This window comes from Macrobrachium nipponense, chromosome 40 (assembly GCF_015104395.2).
Source record: "Macrobrachium nipponense isolate FS-2020 chromosome 40, ASM1510439v2, whole genome shotgun sequence".
NCBI classification, from domain to species: domain Eukaryota; kingdom Metazoa; phylum Arthropoda; class Malacostraca; order Decapoda; family Palaemonidae; genus Macrobrachium; species Macrobrachium nipponense.
The window spans coordinates 31,564,242-31,591,741 of record NC_061101.1 but is presented as its reverse complement, the minus strand read 5'-3'; the positions used below and the strand labels follow the sequence as shown (position 1 = coordinate 31,591,741).

The 27,500-nt window shown below is 37.4% G+C and overlaps 1 protein-coding gene across 2 annotated transcripts in view; it reads left to right on the top strand.

Moving 5' to 3' along the window:
- LOC135212064 (E3 ubiquitin-protein ligase SH3RF3-like) overlaps positions 1-27,500 on the top strand; it is a 197,601-nt gene that overhangs the window by 114,758 nt on the left and 55,343 nt on the right. For both annotated transcript variants that reach the window (XM_064245407.1, XM_064245406.1), the window contains one exon: positions 4,124-4,291. In XM_064245407.1, coding sequence (XP_064101477.1) covers positions 4,124-4,291 — 168 coding nt within the window. The remainder of the gene's footprint in view (positions 1-4,123; positions 4,292-27,500) is intronic.

Genomic DNA, 27,500 nt, shown 5'->3' with positions numbered 1-27,500 from the left:
CAGGGAATAAGGACATGTTTTCAAAGTGGAATGATATAAAAAATTTTACGGAGAATTATCATCCCAACAAAGAAGTTGTAATCTGTGTCTCCAACTTATTTAATGACAATGCGATGTTTAACTTTAGGAAAATTTTAAAGAAACACCAGAAACAAATGTCTCTGGGCAGTTTTGTTGGGCAACAGGCGTCCAGTAACTCTCAAGCTGGTCCTAATGCCAGTAAAAAATGAAGAGAAGTAACCCCAGATAGAGATCCTTGATACCTATCCTTCTGGAGGGAGATTCCCCTTCCAAACAATAACCTCTCCTCCCTCTCCCCTCCTCCCAGTCTTCCATACGGTAACAAGTGTTTTCCATAAAGGTAAAAGTGATGTTCAATGATTCCGTAAAGGTAAAAGGGATGTTAAATGTTCATTTATTAATTTCATTAGTCATTTGTATTTATCATTGTTTTCTGTATGTAAAACTGTGTGTATTCCCTATAAAATGTATTTTAGAAAAATATTTTTGGGGTTTGGAAAGCATTAATTGTACTCTGATACACATCTTAGAATTCAATGTTTAAGTTTTGGAATATAATTGTGTAAGACGACCCCAAATTTTTGTGCGTGATTTTTAAGATTTAAAGGTCATCTTATACGTGGAAATATATTGTATATTTTTTGGCATTGACAAAAAATATGGAGATATGGAACCAGTCATTTTTAGCTCATTTCTTATTTGTGGATGATCTATTTACTGCAAGTTTGCTTAACAAAACTGCACCAACATTAGTTAAACACCTGCTCCATGGATATTTTCAACAGTGGGTATTAGGTTGATCTTTTTGCTCGTTTTCAAAGACTAGTTGAAAGTGATTCCGAATTATATAATTTTGTGGTCATCAATTTTCTGGACAATTAAAGATGGGAAAAAAAGAAGGCTGCCAAGGAACAGTCACTTAAGGTTCATCAAGAATGGATGGTAAAATGTAATTATGTAACTGATGTCAAACTACTATTTGACAATGAAATGTGTATATGACCAGTGTCCATCACTTGTATTCCAGGTAAATGACTGTGGGTCATATGGTTATGAATGCTGTTCACATGACCAACTGATAGCTATTGGGTGCTTGATACTATTGTTTTCGGAACAAAGTTTCTTTTAGTGAAGTAGTCGTTGAGAAAATGACAATGTTTGGCAGATGAAGAGTAACAAAATAATACGGACAAGGAGCGATAACAGTTAGAGGAGTCTTGTAGTTGTGACAGTAGAGGGGTGACTGTAGTGAGAGACAAACAGTAGTCAGTTATGGTCTATAAATTCTCATTATGAAAGACATATCCAAAATTATTATAGTTTAAAAACAGGTAAGCATCAGTAGATTTTAAAAGCTTTGCACACTGCAAGGATTGCTGTTGACTGCTGACATTAGGTGATAGCTGATGAAGAGAGAGACAAGGGTACGAGGTGAATTAATAATCAATGTAAGCATCACAAATAACTAATTACTGTTGCAACTCAGTTTGATCTTTCATTCTTAGTGTAATAGGCAGTTGCAGTGGGTTTGTGTCTGTGAAACTTTAAAATTATTCTGATTGTCCTGATGTTCACTGGAGGCTCAACACCTCTTATCTTATGAATTGACATTGCTCTTTTCAGTGGTATAAAGGTAATAGGAAACTTCTTTGTGCATTTCCTCACTTCTTGCATATGCCCCAACAGCTGTTGTCACAATATATGTATGTTATGTTGGGGCTGTACTCAGTGCCTGCCTCATTCCCAATACTATTCATCACCTGTATGGTATACAAACAGTGGTTAGAGTAACTTATTATTCTTATTCTTCTTATGAAATAAGATAAAGTATATATTTTTTATATTACTTAGTCACAGTCAGGTTCACTTTTTGTAATAATAATTAGAACTGGTTCAATAAGGTATATAGATAGTGTTCAAGTTACGATAATCCAATTTTATGATTGGGTTAGCAATTAATACTGATACGACAATATTTTGAAAAAAAAGCTTTGAATTTTGCTTGTAACAGGTGCAGCCCAGTAACGTACAACCAGACAGCAAGAGAGACAGACCAAATTACAATAACCTAACTTTATCCCATCTTCTAGTTAAATAAGTAAAGAAAAAAGCAAAAGAGAATTATGAAAGTTTTGATTTAACGTTTTACTTGTTTGGTAAATGTGTACAGCCATGAACAACCAAACAAGAACAACATTTTGCTAAGTACAATCAAATTGGATAACAACATCCATTTGGCTTGTATTTCAACAATCGCATGATCGTAAACAATTACCAGAGTTATGTTAGAAATTACATTATGTATATAGGAATGATATATTTTTCAATAATAACTTTGTTCGCTATAGATCAAAGATCAGCAAAGGAAACATACTGTTAAATTTAAACAAAGTTGTAGCTGAAGCTGAGAACACTTTTCGAGCTGCTAATGACTGTTATTGTGCATCGGTAACAAAGATAAAACTCCCAGAAACTTATCCAGTCAAACATAACCGTAGATAAAGTTGAGAGAGAATCATTTTAATCAAAACTTCAGGTCTTGAAAGACTACAGTTTTCTGCTGTTTTCACGCTGATAAAAAATAAATAACATAACGTTAAACTCGTACTACAAAGAAATCAAGTGAAAATAGCGAATGGAATCATTTATTTTTCCTTACACAATAAACATGCCCACAAAGCAATCTGATAACAAAAAAAATAATTTAGTTCCCAATGAGACGTATTAAATTATTCATATTTTGACTTAACGAAAAGATGACCTTGTCTCATGTAAGTAAAGTATCTAGATATTCTTTTATGCTAACTAGAAGCAAAACAATCCGCTCCGAATTGAGTTAAATACAACAAAATAAACTTGTATTCGCCATCAGCTGATTTCCAAACCAAAACATTGACCGCTTTGTTAGTATTTTATGATACAATACGTAATATGAGAATACATACAATATAATAGGATAGGGTAATGTATAATTTTTAAAAGATTCACAGAAAAGATGCATATTTGTTATGTTTTTATTCCATAATTATATGTAGGTGTCAGCAGCCTGATAGGTATCACTCAATTATGCTGATATCGGTCCGAATATGAGTCCGATTTACCATGGTATCTATCATCGTTTACGCTAGGCTAACTTGTTAATGTTATTCAGTTTCTCTTAGTACTGAGTCATGAGTCAATATGCATTGAACCTAGAGAATTAGCTGAAATTAATAATTACTATGCTGTATATATATATAGTATACTGTGTAGTGTAGGGTAACTACCCTATATGAAAAGTTGGTACTGATTACCCTAGTGTAGGCTAGGCTATATTTGAGATATGATTTTTTCAACATACGATGGGTTTTTCAGACCCTAACCATATCATAAGTAGGAGAATACATGTACCTTGCAGTAGCATGATTTGCATAATTTAGGTAACTCATACTACCTTTTTCAGGGTGTTTCTTATTCTTTCATTTTTATTTATAAATACTATTTTAAATTATTTTTCACTTAAGTCATGGAAATTTGATGTGCACAATACATACTTGTTGTTTTATTAGTCCAGAAAAGCTATACACTAGTAAATTGCTATAATTGGTTGTGTGGATATATTTTAGTTGTGTTGTGTAATGATTTGTCTTATGAACATCCCTTTTCCTAATTTTCATCTCCACCTTCAAATTTTGAGGGCATAATTTTGATGTGCACAATACATACTTAGAAAATAAAGAAAATTTAATTTTATGGTTAAAAATATAAAGGAGTTCAATTTTGAAGAAAGATAGTGGTGGATAAGCTTCTTGGTTATGGTTACTTTATTCCTAGGTACATATTATTGTGTCAAATTATTGTTACTTATGGAATCATGATGGATAACAAATGGGTTTGGTTACCTCATAGAACTCAGTTAAATAGTATAGGAGTTCATTTATATTGTAAATTCTGAAATTATTTTTAGAGTTTGCTGCTTTTCTGTTCCTTGTGGAAAGATATAGAATTTCTGGTAAACTTTGATGTAAGTGGCATTCTTCATCTTTGCTGGAGCTTGCTCTTGTGAGAGCATAATAATTGTTGCCTGCTTGCTTCACTCCCTTTGGTGGCGTCTGTGGACCAGATCAGGGTCTTGTCCAGGCACACTTGTAGGTGAGGGTACAGGTGGTGTGTTGGTTACAAGTTTAGGGTTTAGTCCTAACTCGCAGCTGCGTGCTGAGGGGGGTTCCTGCCGCATTAGGTCCCGTGATCGACCTAGTCTCATCCTCTCCAGCCTTATGTTTCGAGGCAGGTATGTGGCCTAACCTACAACAAGGCTTTGGTGTGAGTTGAGCTGCTATTCAACATGTGCTGTCAAAATTTTGGTGACTTCTTTTATGTAGAACTAGCACTAAATGCTTTCATCAGTTTTTAACCTAAACTGGGGAACTTTTCTCTTGATACACTGTATGTGGTGTCTGGAATATTTCTTATTTTGTTAGTCTTGTACAGTATTTTGATTGTTAATGTTTGTACTTGTTTGTGTATATGACACTGTGACTTTGATTTGCTGTAGTGTTTTCATATTTAGATTTTGCCTAATTTTTCATAGCATTTTTGTAGTGTTTATGACCATGAATGGTTGTGCACAAAGATTTTTTCATCCAAATTTTATTGCTGTTACAGTGTGGAATTTGGCACATAAAATTTCTTTAATTTGGCAGTTAATGGTTGCATGTTCTTATCAAGTATTTCCTGTAGGTTTAACTCTTGATTTCAGAATTGAGTGTTATTCACGGTTTGTTATTACAAAATTTTGTGACCATTAGGAATTAATGTTAGTGTTAAATTCTTGTGCATGTTAATTCTATAAAAATGCAACCAGTCACTGCTAATCATAACATGTTTTGATTATAGTGGTTGAAATTTTTTATATATTAACTGTTCACTAAAAATCTACATTTCAAACATCTAACTTACCTGGTAGTTATATATATAGCTTACGTCCCTGACATCACGGCAGAATTTCAAAACTCGCGGCAATTGCCGATTGGGTAGTCAGGTGCAACACCTGTGCGCCCTCTACCCAGGTACGTAGAACCGTTCCAACTATTCCTCAGATCTTCCCTGCCGCCGCATCGGTGACATCGTTGGAATTTCGCTCGTTTGGCCCGTGTTTTTTTTTTTCACAGTTATTTGGTGAAGTACACTTTGGCTTTGGCTTTCACTTGTTTTTGGGAGCTCGTTGGAGTGCATGTGGATCATCTTGATAATGATGATGGATCATAATGAATGATGATGATAAGAGAATGTTTAAGTTAGAATATTATTGCTTTGACTCTTGCTTATTCTTGATCTCTCTTTTGCATTTTCCAAACATGTCTGACTCTGCTTCGAGTGTAAGAATGTGAGTGAGAGGATGTAATACTCGGCTTGCTAAAGCCTCGATAGATCCTCATTCAATTTATATGAATTTAGAGGCAATAGTGGTGAGTTGGATGATAGGAGGAAGAATGTGTCCATTTACCTGAAAATGAGTGGATGGATATTATTGCTATGTGCAAAAACTTGAAAAGAATAAGATCAGGAGAGCGAAGAGTAGTATGTCTCGCTCTTCTAGAAATAGTCAGGGAATTGACAATTCTCTTTCCCTTGCTAGTGATCCTATTGATCCTGCTTCCGTAGTAATAGTTCCTATTCCCCCTACTGATACAAGTGTTGGTCCAACTTTAAAGGACATGATAATGACCATTCAAGCCCTTGGTAAAGGTAGAATCTCTCGTAGAAACAGGGAGAATTCATGGTCAAATGTGAGAGATCTTAAAATCACAAGCTATGCTAAAATCAGTGCAAGTGCAGTGGAGGGTGCGACCGCTCGGATCTGTCGCGCTCCTAGTCCTAGACCGCTGAGAAGGAATGTCGACCGACGAAGGGAGGCGAGAGGTTTTAGCTCCCGAGCGGCCGTCCCCTCGGGCGTACCAGTTCACGATCTCCAGGACGCTCACCCTCGCCATTGGAAAGGCGAGGTTAAAGTGTTTTCTTCATCGTCTGACAACGCAGTACCCAGACGGGGCTGGCGTCAGACTTCGAAATCTAGTCCCCTTAAAAGACAACATCCAGTAGAGCAGGACGCCAAGCATCAAGAACTGCAAGGATGTTAGTCATTGGAGGCAGCCCGGGAGGCGCTTCCCTTCTAGCTCCGATATTTGCTCTCCTACCAAGCCAAGACACAAGATGTCGCACAGGCGGCCGTCGTCTTTGGTAGGAGGCAAGGAAATATCGGACGGGGGGAGGCCTTTGGTGCGGGCTGCAACTCCGGAACGCTTCTCTTTCGACTCCGATGCTTGCTCTCCTACCAAACTAAGACGCAAGATGTCGCACAGGCGGCCGTCGTCTTTGGTAGGAGGAAAGGAAGTATCGGACGGAGGGAGGCCTTCGGTGCGTGCTGCAACTCCTGAACGCTTCTCTTTCGACTCCGATGCTTGCTCTCCTACCAAGCTAAGACGCAAGATGTCGCACAGGCGGCCGTCGTCTTTGGTAGGAGGAAAGGAAGTATCGGACGATTAGATGCCTTCAGTTCATGCTCCAGCTCCTCCTGCGGTTTGGCATTTGTCTTCAGGACGTTCGTCTCTAGCCGAACAGGATGAAGAGAGAGATATTGATGTTGCGGCTTCCCCAGTCTGTCCCCAGCAGCAATAAGACTCCCACAGTATTTCCTTACTGACAAGATTTGCAGCAGAAGCTCTCCTCATTAATGCAGTCTTATCAGCCTGCTACAAGCAAAGACAGCATACGTCAAAAGCTTGGACGAAAAGCTGAACGCCAGGACGTAGAGCGTCAAGGTTCTCAACACCTAGACGACAGACGTCAATATTCTGGACACCAGGACGCCGAGCGTCAAGAGCCTGGACGCCAGGACGCCAGGCGTCGAGATTCTGGACGCCAGGACGCCAAGCATCAAGATTCAGGACGCCGAGCGTCGAGAGGCTGGACGCCAGGCGTCAAGAGGCTGGACGCCAAGACGCTAGGTGTCAAGAAACTAAAAGCCCGGACGGCGATCGTCAAGATTCTCAACGACAGAGCACCAAGAGTCAAGAAGCTGGACGCCAGGCGTCAAGAGGCCGGATGCCAAGACGCCGAACGTCAAGTATTTGAACAGCAGGACACCAAATGTCAAGAAGTTCGACACCAAGAAGCCGAGCGTCAGGATTCTCAACGCCAGGACACCAGGCGTCAGGATTCTCAACGCCAGGACACCAGGCGTCAAGAACATTCTTTGGAAGCACCGACGAAGCATGACATCGCAGCGTCGGTTATGGGTCAATCGGAAGAAGGGAAGGATGACTCCCCCCCCTTCTCCTTTTCGTCCGAAGGAAGACTTTTCCGACGAAGAGAATCAAAGAGATCTACAGCGTTTGTCAGACTTTAAAAGACTTATGAAAGTTTTCACGGAACTTTTTCCGGAAAACTTTGTTCCAGCTGCCCCTCGTTCCCCACCTTCAGAGTTCACTCTAGGGAAGGCAACTAAGAAGTCTGACTTTACAAAGATGGTGTTATCACGCTCTTCGAAGAGAGCGTTGAAAATTATGAAGGAATAGATGGACACGAAGAGAGACCAAGGAAAGACAGCTTTCTCATTTCCTTCGGCCAGATTAGCGTCCAGATCTAGCATCTGGTATGATACTGGAGAAGCTCTCTGTCTGGGAGTTCCCGTTTCTTCCCAAGGGGACTTCTCGAGTCTTGTGGACTCTTCTCGTCGGACGGCCATGAGAAAGACGAAGGTTTTTTGGTCTACCTCTGAAATGGACCACCTCCTCAAAGGGATTTTTAGAGCCTTCGAGGTATTTAATTTCTTAGACTGGACTCTGGGATCTTTGGGGAAGAAAATAGAAACCTTCAAGTCTGCTGATACGGAAGAGCTTGTTCACTTGATGTCTTGCATTGACAAAGCTCTTTGAGACGGGTCGAACGAGCTAGCGGCTCTTTTCTCTGCGGGAATCCTGAAGAAAAGGGCCCAAATGTGTTCTTTCCTTTCAAATGGGGTCATACCCATTCAAAAAGCGGAACTGCTGTTTGCTTCCCTTTCCACACATCTTTTCCCACAAGATTTAGTGAAGGAAGTCTCCTCTGCCTTAGCCCAAAAGGCTACGCAGGATCTAATGACAAAGGCAGCAAGGAAAGTCCTACCAACAAGTTTTGGAGCACAGAAACTCAAGGAAACTACTCCTCTGCCTCGAGTTTCTCGGCCCTTTCGAGGAAGCTCCCTCAGTAGAGGGAACACAAGACCGGTGGCTAGAAATTCAAAGAAAAGAGGCTTCAGACAAGGGCGGAACACTTAGAGATGGTTCCGAGTTGGCAGTGTTTTTTTCTCGGCAGGAATGCATAAGAAAAGAGCCCAAATTTATTCTTTGATTATGAGGTCACGCCCATTCATCGGACCTGCTTTATGCGCCTCTTTCAGCACAAGAGTTGGTGAATGAGGTCTCCTCTGCCTTAGCCCAAAAGCCCACGCAGGACTTAATATCGAGAATCCCCGATAATTGTTTTTACGATAATTGGGAACCTCGCCGAATGCTCAAATTCCTGGAATTTCTAGTATTTGCAAGAAGAACTGCTACTGAAGTAAGAATATCTCTCAGTAGACGACCAACCCTGGAATACAGAAGCGAACATCCAGTTTGGCTTGAACTTTCGTCTTCGGGTTTTCTGTTTTCACTATTGAAGCTTTCCTTAAGGGAAAACTTCTCCTTCACTCTCTTGACTAGAGAAGGAAGAGTTTAGATTTCCAATCCTTATTCTCATTCCTCGAAGGGGAAAAGAATTTAGGATGGAAGTCGTTGTACAGAAACCTACAAATATACAACATATATTACCCTCGAGACATGATTCTGTTAAGCAGTTGAATTGTCCGGGGGGTAGTCGCATACCGTAGTTAATTCTATGGTTTGTGACCGAGAGACTAATATCCTAATCGAACTGCAACTCGGGACTGTCTGCATCCCACTGCATCCCAGGAGTTACCAGTTTTGATTTTTAAGATACTTCTGGTATGGTCACGACAACACCACCTCAGTTTTTTGTATTTACCGAAATTCTTTTCGTTTAAATATAATTGCTCGAGCTTAATAGATCCCTTTTTTAACGCTCGATTATTCTAGCCGAACGCATTCCTTCGAGGAATGGATTACCTGGCAACTCAGGATAGCGAGGGAGCAAGAACTAACTGAGTAGGGGACTGCAGAAGACAACCCATTACCAGCTGGCTCTCCGAGATGTACGGTCGGGTTATGTCTCTCTTCCTTACAGTGATTGACTACCGAACCTTTTCTCTGTCCAACAATATCGGACTTAGGTCTCTGATTAACGGGGATTCTCGCATACATGAATGACATCCTCTGCATCCATTTGGATATTGCGAGAATTTTCAACAGAGTAGTCTTTACTAGTCTCCTGCTGCATCGCATTGCGATAATGCGGAATGTTTTCTTCAGAAATCTGAGTTTGTCTTCAAAATACATATCTCGTATTCGGAGGGGTGCAATTGTTCATTGTTCACCCCGAATTGACAGATATATACGGAAGACATCGCCTGCTCCCCGACCTGCCAGCTCTACTTCCATATGATCAGCCCATGAGAAGTAGTACTTCCCTGTGTTTTTCATTACTGGAAACCGCCCCGCTTTCATTGCAACTACAACCCCTCACCTTACAGCAATGAAATAGCTGTTAGCATTTTCAGTCCTTTATAAGCACAGGTTCAGAACCTTGAGAATCCTTCTCTCGATTCGGCTGTGAAGACGTAGGTTGCATTCACTCTCCACCTTTGTCTTCAATGGGACATAGTGTTGTTTTCTTCTTAGTTGAGATTCAACTACTATGAGAATATCTTCCCATCAAGGACCTTGGTCTCTAGAAGGCAATTGACTTTCGCCTATTGGGCACATGCCTTAAGAGAATCATCACCTCGTTAAGAGATTTCACCACCTCGCCGTCCAGCATCAGTGACAAACAAATAGACAATTTGTATGGTCTCTTGGCATAACCCTTTAAAAGGCAAAGATCACGTGACTTGCTCCGATGCTTGGACAACTTGCCTCACTACCGAACGCAGTCAGTAGGCAGCTGTCAGAGCGCCCGAGTCAGTTACGGTCTAAGCTGTGGACTTAGTAGGTTGTTCCAGAACAATCATTACTTAATCCTAATAGATTGTCCCAGTACCCATACCATGGACACCCACCATGGAGTGTCACTGTCCTATGTCCTATCCATTGCCGAGAAGAAGAATCTTCGCTGCAATGGGATAGGAGAATCAGAGACTCTTCGCTGCAGACTTTAAGAGAAGTCGTAACGTTACAACCTCGACCATTAAGCGATACATAAGCATGTTCGCAGATGTCTTCAATTACAGGAACTTGAACATGTCTGAATATAAAGATCTCCAAGACCTTCTCAGATCCTTCGACACTACTAAGGAGAGACTACAGTCCCCTCCAGCATGGAATCTGGATGTAGTCCTGAAGTTTCTCATGAGTGATAGGCTCGAGCCTTTACAGGAAACATCATTTAAGGACCTCACCATGAAAACTCTCTTCTTAGTTAGTCTAGTGACAGCAAAAAGAGTCAGTGAAATCTATGCCTTCAGCAAAGCTGTAGGTTTCAGACAGGGCAATGCTATCTGCTCTCTACAGCTGGGATTTCTAGCAAAGAACGAACGCCCTTCTCAGCCCTGGCGCAAATCGTTTGAGATTCCAAACCTGTCAGATCTCACAGGTAAGGAAGTAGAGAGAGTTCTTTGTCCGGTAAGGGCCCTGAGGCATTACCTGGAAAGAACGAAGCAATTACGTGGCAATTCAGAGGGGCTTTGGTGTTCTGTCAGAAAGCCCTCTCTGCAAATGTCAAAGAATGCGCTATCCTTTTTTATAAGGCATTTAATCAAGGAAGCACATTCAGCATGTAATGAAGCAGATCTCAGTCTACTGAAAAGTGAAGACTCATGAGGTTAGGGCCGTAGCAACCTCTGTAGTTTCTAAACAGAATAGATCCCTTCAAAATATCCTGGACGCAACTTTTGGAGAACAAGCAAATCAGTGTTTGCGTCGCACCATCTGGGGCAAGTGGCCAAAACTCTGTGATGGAAGACTGCTATGCGCTGGGACCGTTCGTAGCAGCTCATCCAGTAGTGGGACAAGGGACTAACCCCGGAAATCCCATAACCCAATACCCTTTTTCTCACCTTGGAACTATTGAATTTTACGTCCAGTCTCCCACAATCATTGATCCTTAGTCAGGTGGTCAACTTGTTCCTTGGTAGCGCCCGGAACAAGGGTATTGTAGGGAGTCTAGTCACATAGAGGTTTGACCGGTGACAGTCTCCAAGAGGTCTTCAGCCCTGGGTGGATCGCTGGATCTCATAAGGAAAGCAGACATAATGAGGCAGGATATCATTGAAGTCAGCTTCCTTAACAGGTACACCCGTAAGTTTGTTTTTAATTAACTCTTATGTCAATTCCATCGATGATAGCTGTCTCTGACCCTTCACCAAAGGTATCAATCAGCTATATATATATAACTACCAGGTGAGTTAGATGTTTGAAAATGTTATTTTCATGATAAAATAAATTTTTGAACATACTCACCTGGTAGTTATATATAATTTAATTCCCACCCTACTCCCCTCTAGAGACTATGGGCATGGAAGATCTGAGGAATAGTTGGAACGGTTCTACATACCTGGGTAGAGGGTGCACAGGTGGTGCACCTGACTACTCAATCGGCGATTGCCGCAAGTTTTGAAATTCTGCCATGACGTCAGAGACGTAAGCTTATATATGTATATAACAACCAGGTTAGTATGTTCAAAAATTTATTTTATCATGAAAATAACATTTTAAGATATTTAATGAAGATTGAGACTGAGAAGGGATGAAGAACAAAAGTCAGAAAATGCCATGTAGGAAGGCACTTCAAATCATGGAAAATGGCATAGATGAAATTCCAGGCTATGTAGCTGGGAATTTAGGTAGAATATGTGTGCAAGACAGATGGTGAGGGTAGAGCTGATGTATAAACAGTAATGATAATGGTGATATAATATTTAAAGGAACATTAAAGGGCATTATAACTACACATCATTACCATAGCTATCGGGAATGATGTGTAATTGTAATATCTAGTTGAACCTTAATTTTATTAATGTGAAGCACTATATTGCTGCAAGAGTTGTAAACTTACTTTTTGTTTTTGCAACTGGTTAGCATTTGGAAACTATGAAATCAGTTACTACATTTATTGAATTAGGAAAAATCTTTTACCGATGCAGTTATTGTGTCCTTTTTTAAACATTTCCTATGAAATAGCCCTTGATGTTTTAATGTAGTGATTTCAAAATTTGGTTTACAATGCTCCAACTTTCCAAATTAAGTTTTTAAATCACAGGTTTAAACTGGCCTTTAATGAAATTATGGATTACATATTAGCATAACATATAGCCTGTATATGTATATTACAGAAGTATTTCAGTTTAGATTCTTTTTTTTAGTTTTCCTTTCTTTTACTGAGGTATTGCACTTCTCTGTGTATGTTATCAATCATTTTTTTCATAAATTTCTCCAGTTGTCACAGAGTAAACAACTTTCTTTACTAAAGAGGACAGCACCAACCAAAGAATTTTAGATAAGATATCTTATTGGTTTGATAAATATAATTCCACAGTATTTACCTAAGCAGAAGTAAAGTACTGTCAGTGCAGGAAACCATGATACAGAAAATACAAAGAATACTTAATGGTTTAAATGTAAATGAGAATTGTGGTTGGTGTATTTTTCCCTTACTGCTGATGTTATGTGCAGGGTTTTTACTGCCATGCTCCTGGCTACTGAAATTAACTCAGAAATGTTTGTTAAAGCCTTAAGAGGGCCGGCCGGAACCCCTGTATATGGGGGTATAGGGCGAAAAATGCAGTCATGAAAAAATTCATGGAGCTTCATATGGCAATTGAGAATACGTATACGAAATATTTCGTCAAAATTCCTCTTACTTTCGTAGTTACAGGGTAATTAGTAAACATAACTCAATAAGCCTAAAACATTCATCCGTACAAGAAAATGCAATATTTCTTCTGTTATCGTAAATTTTGATAATTATTGGCAAAGAAATTGTGAGAAATGGCATCTGTAGAGATTCCTTGGCTTGAAGAAGCGAGTATCTGTCAGGTTCAACCATGAATCAGGAGGAACACAGACTTCAAGTAGACTACACGTTCGAGTTTCACCTCGTGACATTCGCTTGCATTTACGTATGTTTTATGTATGTTTCGGGAAGAAGTTCATCATGCCAATGAGGAAAAGACAAGGAAAACATCTCGCTAACATACAGACGAAGAAAAATCGCTCAAGTATTATTACAGAATATCGTAATATACGTGTAGTTAGTGAAGAGAGAGGGGAGGGTTGCCTAGTAACGCCCCCTTCTTGCCTGACAGCACACGTCACACTGTGCCCAAGGCTATGATCTTTGAGCAAAGAGATCTTCATTTATGATAAATAACATAGTTTTGGTTTTTTAAAACCCAAAATGGAATATGAAATTCATAATAATCATGATTTATTAAATTGTCTTGTAAAAAAGAGTACACCTTCGAGTTTCATCTCTGGCATTCTCTTGCATTTACGTTTGTTTATCTTTGTTTCGGCAAGAATGTCATCATGCCAAAGAGGAAAATACAAGGAAAACATCTCGCGCTAACATACAGAAGAAAATTCGCTGTAATAAGCCGAGTTAGTGAAGGGGAGAGAGGGGGTTACGTAGGAAGGAGTGCCCCATCTTGCCTCAAGCAGTGCCCCAGGCTACGATATATGAGCAAAGGGATCATCATTTATGATTAAATTATGATAAATAAAATAGTTTTGGTTTATTAATACACAAAAAAGAAATATACATTCATAATAATCATTATTTATTAACATTGTCTTTATAGAAATACGAAGGAAAACTTTGAACGCCCGTATCTCAAAACTATACTTATTGACTTTCAAAATCTATCTCCTCACTTAGTTTTGAAGCTATAACATTGGAATTTGGTATATAACTCAGAAAGACATTATAGAACAATCAAATAGAGCCCTTTTTTCCAATTTTTGTTTAGTCTTGTTTTTATAAATTTTTTTCTCATGATTTAGAGGGTTTATTTTTATACCATATTGAAAAATTCATATCCAGCAAAAAAATGACTTTTAGAAAAAAAACTCCATTTGATTGGAGGTCTACATCAGGTCTATATATGGTAGTAATCCCAGGTCTTAATATTAAATATCAAGGGAGAGATAGAATTTGAAAAATGGTTATTTTTCGGAATAAATTGCCCTGGCGTCACAAAACCGAAGGTCAGAGGCGAAAATCATTTGCGGTTTGGAGATGTCCCAAGTCACCTTATTAAGTGGTATGATTATCTTAAAGCTTTAGAGTACAAACTTTGTAATATGTATTGACCTGATGAGGAGTATTGCTTACAGAGAGCCTAACATAGGAGACTGTAGGCAGTAATAAAGCCACTAGACATTGCTTTCTGCTATTTACTTTTCATCCATTCCATTTGGTCTCTTGCTGCCTGACAGTCCAACTCTTTACCTTGATCCAAATTTCACTTGCAAGGTGGTTTTAGCCAAGTATATTTATTAGGAATGAGAGTATTGTAGAACTTTATTCTATCAAATATACAGCTACAGTCTTTGAACCAAAGAACTTAGTTTTAGTAAGGCTTTAAGATTTCAGTGATGTGCATTGCAGCAAATTTTCTTCAAATGTAACTGATAAGTAGATTGAGACCTTTTTGAAGACGCTCTTTGAAGTTTTTATAAGCTGTACTGTATTGGTAGGTTATTCAATTTAAATATAGGTTGGTAGCTTTAGTTGTTCAGTATTGCATATTGTTTGCGTTGAGTACCTTGATTAACACTGAATCATCTGTCGAGTATTATTGTGTTTCCATGTCACAAAGAGCAAAGATTTAGGAAGTATTTAGATTAGTAAGGATTGTGTTATTATTTTACAGCAAATTTTACAATTAGGAATCAGGTTGTTCACCCCTATATGACTAGAAATGTTTCCTTTATATTGGCTCGTAATTTGTAAACAATCCATTCAGTTGATTTTGCAGGACTGGAATGCAAACCTTTCCTGTCACTTTAGTACAGGGTACTCCAGTGGGCATAGATAACCTTACGAAGCTTTTGCTCCCACATCATTGTTGTTTTGTTAATGAAATTTCATTGTTTTATCTTTGCAGTTTTCATGTCTATTTAAGGTTAAAGTCACGAGGACAAATGTAAAAAAAATAATGTAACTCTGCACAAGTTTAGCTATAAAATTAACCATACAAAAAACTATTCAGTCTTCAGGTTTAGAATGAATCATATATGTAAGAAGTGAAAATTTGCATGATATTTAATATATCAGGGAGGGGAAGCTGGATACTATGACCATTTTGAAAAAGTATAAAGGGGTATGACCGGGAAGAATAACAGGTTTTTTTTCTTGCATAGATAAAGATCTAGGATAACTCACAATTCATCAAAAAGACTGTGGGTATTTATGAAAGGTAACAGATGGTACTTGAAGGATTTTCTGAATAATAGAAAGCCACTGGTGAGACAGTAAATATGGTATTTATGGTAGTTATGAGGTAAAGTGAGAAGAGAGTTTTTCTGTGATAATCTTTTTACATTTGGTATCAGAAAGGGAAAATAGCTGTGCATAGTTGGTAATCTGAATACAGAAGATGATGTTAACTAGAGAGCTTAGCTTAGTAAGTAGGTTTGGAGTGCCTTGAGTGAATAACAATCGAAAGAAACTCTTAGAAGCGTTGTCCAGAATGGTTTTAATGATATGGCAAATTTTTAATCAATTTGTATTTTTCATAGCTAACAAACCTGAGCTCTTAACAATAAGATTATCTTAATGTTAAAATCTCAGGATTCTTAGCTATGAAAAATACAAATAGATTAAAAAATTGTCAATTTCAAAAGAATTTGTGTGAGTATTTTGAAAATAGGAAATATTGGGGGGGAAAGTATCTCAGACAGATAAATGTTTATAGGAATATAATGATTAATTGTATGGATTTTGTTACCATAGGTTTTACTGATAATACACAGTAGAATGGGAGAAGTGATGAGTCCTGATTAGTTGATTAGTTAAGTCAGAGAGACAGGGGCCTTTGCAGAGTTCTAATAAAATTAGTGCTCAGGAAATCAAGATTTACTTTGTGTGAAGTGTCTTTTCAAGTAATCTCCCCCTTTTTGAAGTTTGGTTATTTGTTGTAAATAAAAATTGGAAGCTCTCATATGATATGCTTAAATCATAGTAGAATTTCAAGTTAAGATGAATATGTATTAAGATGTTGTGTACATAAAACGATGGATTCTATTAAAAAAGAACTGAAGCCTTCAGAAGGAAGCAGAGTTAGAGCTGTGCATATGTTTTTTACACATTGAATCAGTCTACCATACTTGAATGTATTCATAAGGAAAAGGCATGCATGGATATTATTTACATAGTGTCCTGATGCAAAAATTTAATATACGTAATACCTATTACAAGATAGGTGTTTTAATGTAGTAACAAATACTGCAGTTGTTCATATATGAAACAAACCTTTGGTCTTAACATTAGGATAAATACAGTGGTAAATAGTTTTGCCTTTAAATAAAATTTTCAAATAGTGTTTTTCAGGTATAGGCACTTGCAGGCCATTGATAATATTTGCCTTAAAAGTAATTCTGAATGCTTTGTCATTCCACTAGGCTCAAAAGCTAGGGAAAATTTCTGTTGTCTCCAAATTGGTTTTCCCTAAAAAGTAATTCTTGTATTTATGCTATTCCTTTAGGCTGAAATTTTTACATTGCTTTGTTTACTGGGCTTAAACCTGTTGCACATTCTCAGGTATCAACACCTGTTGCACATTCTCAGGTATCAACAGAAAGCCACTGAAAAGGGTGTATTAGAGGCGGTGGCTATCCAGCCTGTCGGATATCCTACACCTAAGGTCCCTGTAATACTCCCATAAACCTAGGAGGAAACATACTGGTGGTCCAAGGGAGTCTAAGGTGGTTTACCTACAGGTAGTTGCCCCTCAGTCGAGCCTGTGATCCAGGTATCGACAAACAGGCACTGGAAGGGCTTCTTAATGGCGATATAGTATAAGACAGCCATTCAAATGTGTCTTGATGAAGGTGTAGTGTTTTATATTGTAGTGTGAACATCTTTGACACCTGTTGTCTTCCCGAGCACCTCGCTTCAGCTTGCTAGGCTGATGCCTCTATTTGGCGCCAAGTGCTTGTCCAGTGGTCCATGGAGCACTCAATGGTCCCTCTTGAGTGTCCAGTGTCTGAGCAAATAAGAGATAATTATCAGAAATAAATAAATCATGTGTAACTTAAACTAATAGTACACAGTTCACTTGAGTGATAAGTAGTAAAATGCATTGAAGTATGAGGTGTTTGGCACATTTGCAGTGCTGAATGTTGTCAAAACTCAACAAGAGAGATTGTTCTTTGCCATAAGTTGTAATGTAATTTATATATTTTTCTCATTTACGTAAAGTGGAAATTCATATTGTACATAAAGCGGAAATGCGTATTGTATGAAAGGAAGAAATTGTTTTATGTTGTATTTGTAATTAGTTGGGAAAAGCGTGTTTGGTTATTTTGCATATTAGTCTGTAAGTGTGCATGTAATTGCACTTGTGTATCAGTTGTCGATTATTTGTTGATTTGATAGTTAGTCGGACATTTGCTGTTGGTGAGCCACAACTGTGAATTCAGTCTTGTTACAGTCCTTGTACAGTGTGGTTGTGCTGGGAATGACACGCTTAATCAGTCATAGTTACGTTGCCTTTCAGACAACACGTTATCTTATGATCTCCAAGAAGTTATTGGGATCTCCAAGCCTAAGCCACTTTAGTATTCCTATCCGAAAATTCTTTTGGGGAATTTCCTTTAGATTATATGCATATCTAATGATGGGGAGAATTTTTCTGTGATCTTCTTTGGATGAGAATAACAAGGAGGAAACTGTGCTATTGCTGATCTCAGGCGATTCAGACTAGGAATAACGAGTTTGCTATTCATAATAATAGTAAGTTAATATTATTTAAATGCTCATTGATAGTATACACAATGCAATCTACAGTCTTGAATGTTATTTAGATTGAGTGAAGTAATCTTGATGTCATAGTGTAGAACTTAGGCTATGATTTGGTTAGTACATTTCAATTCACTTTATACGATCCCTTGTGATATGAAATGCTATACTTATTTCAACACAAGTTGTAATAGTTGTGTATGTAGACCAATTTAGAAGCATGATAACTTGCATATCTTACATATTGCCAAGTTTATTTTTAGATATTAAAACATAGAATTGAAATTGTATATTTTTACAAATGTGAAGGAGAATTCAGGTTTATCAAATACTAAGGAAATTGGGAAGGTTGTCTCTGCAACTAAATTGTTTAATGGTAGTCACTTAGGTCTAGAAGGAATGGTAATGAAGTATGTGGGTAAACCAAATAATCGCCCAATGCCTATTAACCAAAATGGTAGAAGTACAGGTGGTCTCCGGTTATGGGCAGACTCGGTAAATGCTGATCTGGTTTTATGTCGCTTGTATAGTGCCATAAAATTGGCGATTTATGGCGCTATAACACACTGAGTTCTGGTTATTGGTGCCATAAGGTGTGATTAATAGAGTTATGGCGCCATAACATACCTATCAGACTCACCATTAACCCAGTTATCAGTGCCATAAATTGCCGAGTTTTGGTTAATGGCCATTTCCACTTATCAGCACCCCGCTGAGAATGAAACCACTGATATCCGGGGTCTGCCTGTAATACATAATATGGATATGTACTCCTCTTTTTTTGTATATTTTGTTTGTGGTAAGTAAATAAAATTCAATACTAAATAGCCTTGTTTTTTAATGCTATGTATGCAAATTGAATACAAATTTTGAGTGCTAAAATAAAATTGCGCTCTAGACAAAAAATAACTAAAAGAAAAATAATATTAATTTCCTTTAAATGGGAATGGTGTAGCTCAGCTACCAGGATACTGAGTGCCAGCATAATATCTGTTAATGAGTGACTGAAAAACTGTCACCAAAACACATCATCTGTGCATTGAATGGTTGTGTGCCTGTGTGTGCTTGCCCTTGGCAAAAAGTTGCCAGATAATGTTTGCTGAATACTGCCTTATGTCTAAAACATTAAGGGAACTGATGCATACTTTACTTTGTAGCCTGTTTGTATTTGTCCAGAGATTTGCTGTTTCATGTGGAACATATTGCTTTATCGTATATATAGATGCTATGCTTTTTTAATGTGTACCTGTTTTATCTGGACTCAGACTGAGAGCATTTTGGTCATTTTAACAGGAAAACCCGCTACAGTATTTGCATACTAGTCATTTTATGTGCCTACTCTGTTGGCATCTTAGGTCTCATTGTAATTCATAGCCACTGTCACTAGACACATAAGTGACAAAAAGAAACGTTACTGCTGAAAATAAAAGGAAACCCATATAGGAGGTCAAGATGGTAAAACCACGAAACCAACAGAAATACATTTGCGTAAATGCAACTAAAAGGACCTGTCACTTAAGCGTTAACTAGAATACCTGAAATTATGATAGCAAAAAAGGTGTGGCAATTATAGAAAAAGAGTGATACAATGGAAATAGGGTTCCCTTTGTGTGATGAAGAGAAATCAGTCTGCTAAAACAACAGGTTTTGACATAGGAAAAACCTGTTTTTGGTAGCCACAGTTGTCAAAGGAATTTTCTCTTTAAGTTCTTGCCAGGGGCTTCATAAGAAAGGCCAACCATTGTCAAGAATTTTCTCATAGCTTGTCTTGGCCAGAATTGTGCCTTTGATATAGACTGATTCTTTTTTCTGTCTTTAGCAATTACCCATAACTTCCTATTCACCCTAATAACAGATTTTGTAACAGTGCACAGTTCAGTCATTTTCATCACTTCACATCATGTCAGTAAGAGGCCAACCTAACTTTATTCAGTGGGGTTAAAAATTGAGAAGGATGGGGAAAGAACCTATATGCATGTCAATTGTATGGTTCTAGGGTAACTTCACAAAATTTTTCGGGGTGGAATGAAAGATTCACTCCACCCGACAATGTCCCAGAAGCACCACACCATCAAGTAGGGCCTTTGCTTTCTGCTCAGGACTAACCATACTACCCACTGACACACATTGTAGGTGGATTTGTTTGATCTCTTGGCAATATTGTTCGGGGAATACTGACTCTGATGACCACCCTGTAAACTCAAAATTCGTCAAAGGAAACACTTGCTAAGAAAGGCATCGACTTGCTCACCTTCTGGATGTCACATGGCTAAAGAGAGCTGGTGGGGATCCACCATTTGAATTGGGGACGCTAGGAATTCTAAGACCATGCAAAGGAGAGTGACTTGCTTGTGATAGGCTGTAAGAAAAGAGGACCATCTGAGACATTAGCTGTGACATTTAGATGAAACTGGAGTGATTGGACTTTGCATAATGTCTTATCTGAAATACAGTTTCCATAGAAGTAGAGATTTCAAATGGTCATCATTTAGCCAGGAAAGACAGGCCAGGGATAAGTGTCCCAGTCTGATAGGGCTGAGTTCACTGATCAGGGCTCTAGATGCCAAGGCTATCCAGAAGACTGCCCTTAGTGCCAGTGCATTATAGTTGCATTGGAATCACTGAATTGAGGAGATGACAAGAGTGGAAAAACCTTATTCAGGAACCAGGTAATGGTTTCAACTGAAATTCTGGCCAGGCTCTCATAGTATAGGAAATCCAACCACACTTCACATGCTGACTAGCAATATCGAATAGATAAGGGTTGTTGTTTTTTCACCAGATACCAAGTAATGTTAGATTGGTAATCACTTGAAAGGAGGGTTTTTCTAACATTTACTTAGTTAAAGTGCTATCTCCCTTGAGAGGAAGTTGGCTGTTACATTGAGCAATCCTGCAAAATGGATTGCAGACAATTGCCACATCCTTGTCTGAACCATCTGTAAGAAAGGCAGCATGACTGCACTGAGGGGGCTGATCTGGAGCTGAGCTTCTTGGCCACATCTTTGTTGTCATATTGTCAAGGACAACAAAACATATATTTTATCATGAGGCTTCAGTTTTCTGACAGACAAGAAAGATGGTCATCCATTCCAGGAAACTGATGTGACACATCCCTAAAGCAGGTGACTATCTTCCAGCTACCTGATGAAACTCCCAATGCCCTCGGTGTGTCAAGACATGGCCAGGGGGATCATGGCTACCTGATTGGCAAAAGCATGCTTCTGATTCCATGGTTGGAGTATTACCTGTCCTAGAGGAAGGTTCTTTGGCTCCTGTTGTCTCCTCAGTTCAGTGGTCCCAGCACCACTACAACCCTATGCTTGCAAAAGGTGGTCCTTTTTTTAACCATCTTGGTGTCCAGAGACCCAGATCTTCAAATTCAAGCTCTCCCATAGGTGACGGTGCTTCATCACCTGCATACCTAGCCATCCAGGAATGAGAACCTGTTGAAGAGAAAATCCACTAATTTTCAGTTGGAGCTCAGGATAACAGATAAGCCATTATGTCCAGTCTGGTCAGGTCTCTCCAGGTTTATCTAACCAAATGGCCGCCTCAATATGTCAAGGGATATGTGTATATAACTACCTGCATGGCTGAGGAAATCAGGGTGACATGGTTAGCAAGAGCATGCTTCTAATTACATACCTGGTCCTTGAAACAAGGTTCTTAGATTCCTGTTGTTTCCTCAGTTCAGTGATCCCACTATGACCACAACCCTTTAGCTCCAAAATATAATCTTTTCAACCATCTTGAAGGGAAAATCCCCTATTTTTCAATGGGAGCTTAGAATTATGGATAACACATTATGCCCGGTCGGGCCAGTTTACTCCAGGTTTACCTAGCTTTCACATAAAACATCCTAGATGGTACTCTTTTCTTACCCTGCCACTAACAAGCCATTCTCATTACAAGAGCCGAGAATGATTGTTGGGTCTGCTATTTAAAAGGTAGACCTCCCATCTCTCCCAGTTGCATAACATCCAGAACATGGGCACCTCATTGGCTTTCTTTGAAAATGTTTATTTCAGGGAAGTTTCCAAGTTTTCAAGGTGGTCATCAGAGACAAGTGTATGCCCTGAGAATGCAGTTTAACTGTAAAGTGTAGGTGGTATGGTAAATTTCAACCCCATAGGCCCTATAGCAGAAAGTGAACGGGTCATCAGTGCTGCAGTACTATTGAGATATTGCAGGTATGTAGTTCATTTCCTACTAACCATCTTTTTATGGTTAGGTAAGCTACCTTATTGTCATGTAGTTAACATGTACAGGCAGTCCCCAAGTTACAACAGAGATCTGTTTCTGAGGTGGCGACTTAAGTTGGATCTTGACTTGAACAAATTTATAAAAAAGAAAAAAAGTTATGAAAACCTTATCTTTAATCCTGTGGTTGGCTTGAACACTGAAAAGATGGTGACACTTACTATTTAGTGAGTGAACTCAGAAACTATACCCATCCTAATGTCATGCTAACTTTTAGACCTCCTTAACTTTGGATTTTCACCTTGGGTAGGAGACAAATCGCAATTCAGGTACTGCCTGTATAGAGGTGCTATCCCTCCCTTATTAACTCTTAATCCATCAAACTTGCTCGCTTTCCATAATAAAAACGCTGGGGAATATTTGGTGGATGTTTTCTATATGAGACCTGTGTGACAGTTGCCACATGTAGAAGGAGAGAAAATGGTAATTAATGGGTATTCACTGTAAGGCAGGATAAAGTCCTCCTGCCTTGAATCCATTTATACTCCATCATTACCAACAATGGCGCTATTCTTGCTTCAACCACTTGTGAGAAAATTCGTTATATTAGTCACCCTGTTTTGTGGAGCCCCTTACTAAGACAACAATTACCAGAAATAGATTATTCATATGCTGTGTATATAGTATATATATAGATAGTATGTATGTATGTATATATATTATATATTATATTATTATATATTATATATAATAATATATTATATATAATATATATATATATATATATATATATATATACTATATATATATATATAGACTGGTAAAAAATGTTCTGTAACAACAGAATTCCATCTAATAAAAGGAGCCCATAAAAACACCAAAATGTAGAGAGAAAAAGTACTATATTTCAGAGACTGCTGTCTCTCTCTTCAGGTATATGAATGAGAAAAGTTTACAGAAAAGGTGGTATTTATACCAAGAGATTCGTCCACAAGTAAGCCAATTTAGGTCACCACCGCTGATAATCTTCCTTTAATCTTCTTAAGCGTTGGTTGAATGAACACTGCGTCGACGATGTCCGATGTCCAATTCCCTTTTGAGATGTTCATTACCTGCTTCTCTTTTATTAAGGCCGATTCCATCATTTGACTCTTGTACCGCAGTTGCTGCTATAAATTACACGTGACATATTCCAGTTTATTCTATGGTTATGTTCATTTATATGGTTGAAATTAGCCGAGTTCTGTTGTCCATACCTAACTGACCGTTTGTGTTGTATTAATCTCTGGGAAGTGATTTACCTGTAAATCCGATGTAAGATTGGTCACAGTCCTGGCATGGGATCTCATATACCCCAGAGTCTTGGGCGATGTCTTTTGTTGGACGTTAATCAGGGATTTGGCTAAGGTATTTGGGTAGGTAAATGCAAAAGAAAGGGTTGGATTTCCCAAGGGTGTGAGTTACTCTCTTAAATCGTCTCCAGGTGGGGAATTTTTATTTTATTGTTGGGTGTGTCTCTGGTCTTGTCTTTAGGGGGTCGGTAGAAAAATTACGTTGCTTTTTGAATTGCTTTCTCAATTATATGGTCAGGATACTTTAAAGATGAAAGTTGCTTGCGAATTAGTTCAAATTCTTTTTCCAGGAAATCTGGGGAACAAATTCGTAAGGCTCTTAAGAATAGGTTGCTAGCTACACCTATCTTGATAGTATTGTCATGATAGCTAAAGTAGTGAATATATGAAAGTGAGAACGTTGTTTTCTGTATATGGTAAATTTGTATTCTGTCGTGTGTCTGATTATTAACATACAAGAAAAGGAATTTTGTTGTCTGTTTCCCATTCAACTTTAAATTTGATGCTGGGCACTAATGCGTTTAATTTTGAGAGGAATTCATTAAAATTACCCCACTTATTATCCCAAAATGTTAGTATGTCATCCACGTATCTCATCCACAGCATGTTTTTGGGTTTTATTACAAATTTATTACTGTAGTTTCAAAAGAAAAGTATTAGATATATATATATTATTAGACACAGACAATCCCCAGTTAACAGCAATCCGGACAAGCGCCATAAATCGGTGATTTATGGCCCCATAACGCACAGAGTTCCATTTATCAGTGCCAATAGGTCTAATAATAGTTTATATATACCATATATATATATTCCTACACACACACACACACACACACACACACACATTATATATATATATATATATATATATATATATATATATATATATATATATATATATATATATATATATATATATCCTACATATATATATTTAACCAGAATCTCATATTTATAGTGGGAATTTTGGATTACAGTGCTGTAAAGCAGGTTAATAGTGACATGAGGCAAACGCCATAAGTGCTGAACAACTTAACCCGAACCTCATGTAACCTGAGGGACTGCCTGTACACACACATATATATATATGTATCTATACAACATACATATATATACTATATCTATATATATCTATATCTATATATACTATATATATATATATATATATATATATATATTATATATATATATATCATATATATATATATGATATATATATATATATGTATGTATATATATATATATATATATATATATATATATATATATATATATATATATATGTATATATATATATATATATATATATATATCTATATATATATATATATATCTATATATGCATATACAGTATACATATATATATATATATATATATATATATATATATATCTATATATAGTATTATCTAGTATCTATATATATATATATACAGGCAGTCCCAGGTTATCAGGGGGGGGGGGGATTCTGTTCTTGCAGGGTGCTGATAAGCAAAAATCACCATTAACCGAAATTCAGCAATTTATGGTGCTTATGGGGCTGATATCTGGTTAACCCTCTTATGCCGGAGCGGTAAATAAAAAATTGTCTCCCGTGTGCCAGAGGGATTTCGGAGTGAGCGCGGAAGCGGAAAAAATATTTTTTTCAAAAAATCACAGCGCGCTTAGTTTTCAAGATTAAGAGTTCATTTTTGGCTCCTTTTTTTTGTCATTGCCTGAAGTTTAGTATGCAACCATCAGAAATGAAAATAATTATCATTATCATATATAAAATAATGTGATATATGATAGCGCAAAAAAAACGAAATTTCATATATAATTGTATTTCAAATCGCGCTGTGCGCAAAACGGTTATAGGTAACAAGTTACTTTTTTTTCGTTGTAATGTACACTAAATTGCGATCATTTTGGTATATAACACATTGTAAAACGATAAAAGCAACACAGAGAAAATATTATCACAAAATGATGCATGAATTCGTAACGCGCGGACGTAAACAAATATTTTTTTCAAAAAATTCACATCTCAAATATTGTCCTAGAGACTTCCAATTTCTTTCAAAATGAAGAAAAATGATTGAATATTACTATACTGTAAGAGTATTAGCTTACAATTGCAGTTTTCACCATATCTGACGAGTTAAAGTTGACCGAATGTCAAATTTTTTTACATATATATTTTTTATATGCAATTATTTCGGAAATAAGAAAAGCTACAACCTTCAAATATTTTTTGTTTTATTCTACATGAAATTGCGCACATTTTCATATCTAAAACTCTATGAATTGCCCAATATGAAATGGAGCAAATATTCCGAGAATGGGACGTACGTATTTCGGAGATTTGTGGCGGAGAATCCGCGCGTCGGAGGGAAGGAAAGATTTTTTTTTAAATTCACCATAAATCTAAAAATATTTTGCTAGAGACTTCGAATTTGTTCAAGATGAAGATAAATGACTGAATATTACTAGACTGTAAGAGTTTAGCTTACCATTGCGTTTTTCGACCATTTCGGTAGGAGTCAAAGTTGACCGAACGTGTTTTTTTTTCTATTTATCATGATTTATATGCAAATATTTCAAAAATGAGAAAAAAAGCTACAATCTTCAATTTTTTTTTTTGTTGTTGTATTCTACATAAAATTGTGCTCATTTTCATATATTAAACTTTTATGTAACGGCTAATTTAAAATGGTGCAAACATTACCACAATCGCACATATGATTTTTTGGAAGAGTTACCGAGCGGATAACGTAAAGAAAATGTTATTTTTTTCATAAATTCACCATAAATCGAAATATTGTGCTAGAGACTGCCATTTGTTGCAAAATGAAGGTAAAGTGCTTGAATATTACTAGAATATAAGCGTTTTAGCTTACAATTGCGTTTTTCGACCATTTTCGGTAGAGTCAAAGTTGACCGAAGGTTGAAAATTTGGCAATTATCATTTTTTATATGAAAATATCTCAAAACTGATAAAAGAAAAGCTACAACCATGGGTTGTTTTTAGTTGTATTGTGCATGAAGATTGCACACATTTCCATATATAAAACTTTATATAATGGCTAATTTTAAAATGGTGCAAACATTACCACAATCGTATGTATGATTTTTTTTGGAAGAGTTACTCGCGGGTGGACGTAAGGAAAAAGTTTTTTACATAAATTCACCATAATCGAAATATTGTGCTAGAGACTTCCAATTAGTTGCAAATTAAGGTAAATGATTGAATATTACTAGAATATAAGCGTTTTTAGCTTACAATTGCGTTTTTGACCAGTTTCGGTAGAGTCAAAGGTGACGAAGGTTGAAATTTTGGCAATTATAGTATTTATATGAAAATATCTCAAAACTGATAAAAGCTACAATCATGAGTATTTTATTGTTGTATTCTACATAAAACATAAAAATGTGCACATTTTCATATATAATACTTCATGTAAGGCGGCTAATTTACAATGGTACAAAAATTAGGTCAAAGTGACGAAATAATTTCCGAGATGTGTCACAGATACTTTTTAGGGCGGCAAGAAAGAAATTCGCGCTTGCGCGCCTGCGTAACGATTGTAAACAAAAACAACACCTTGATACCGTGAACTCCCAGCATCCCCCAAGGCGCATGATTACAAAAAGTTTTAGGCTGGTAGGACTATAAGTATTTTTCCCCGCAAATTTAAAAAAAAACTTTTGTAAGTTCGACGTAAAAATACGTCTATTCGACACCACGGAGACAAAAAACAAAAATGTCGACGTAAAATACGTCCAGTCGGCGTAAGAGGGTTGTTAATGGTGCTTCTGGCACTGATAACCAAAACTCAGTGCATTA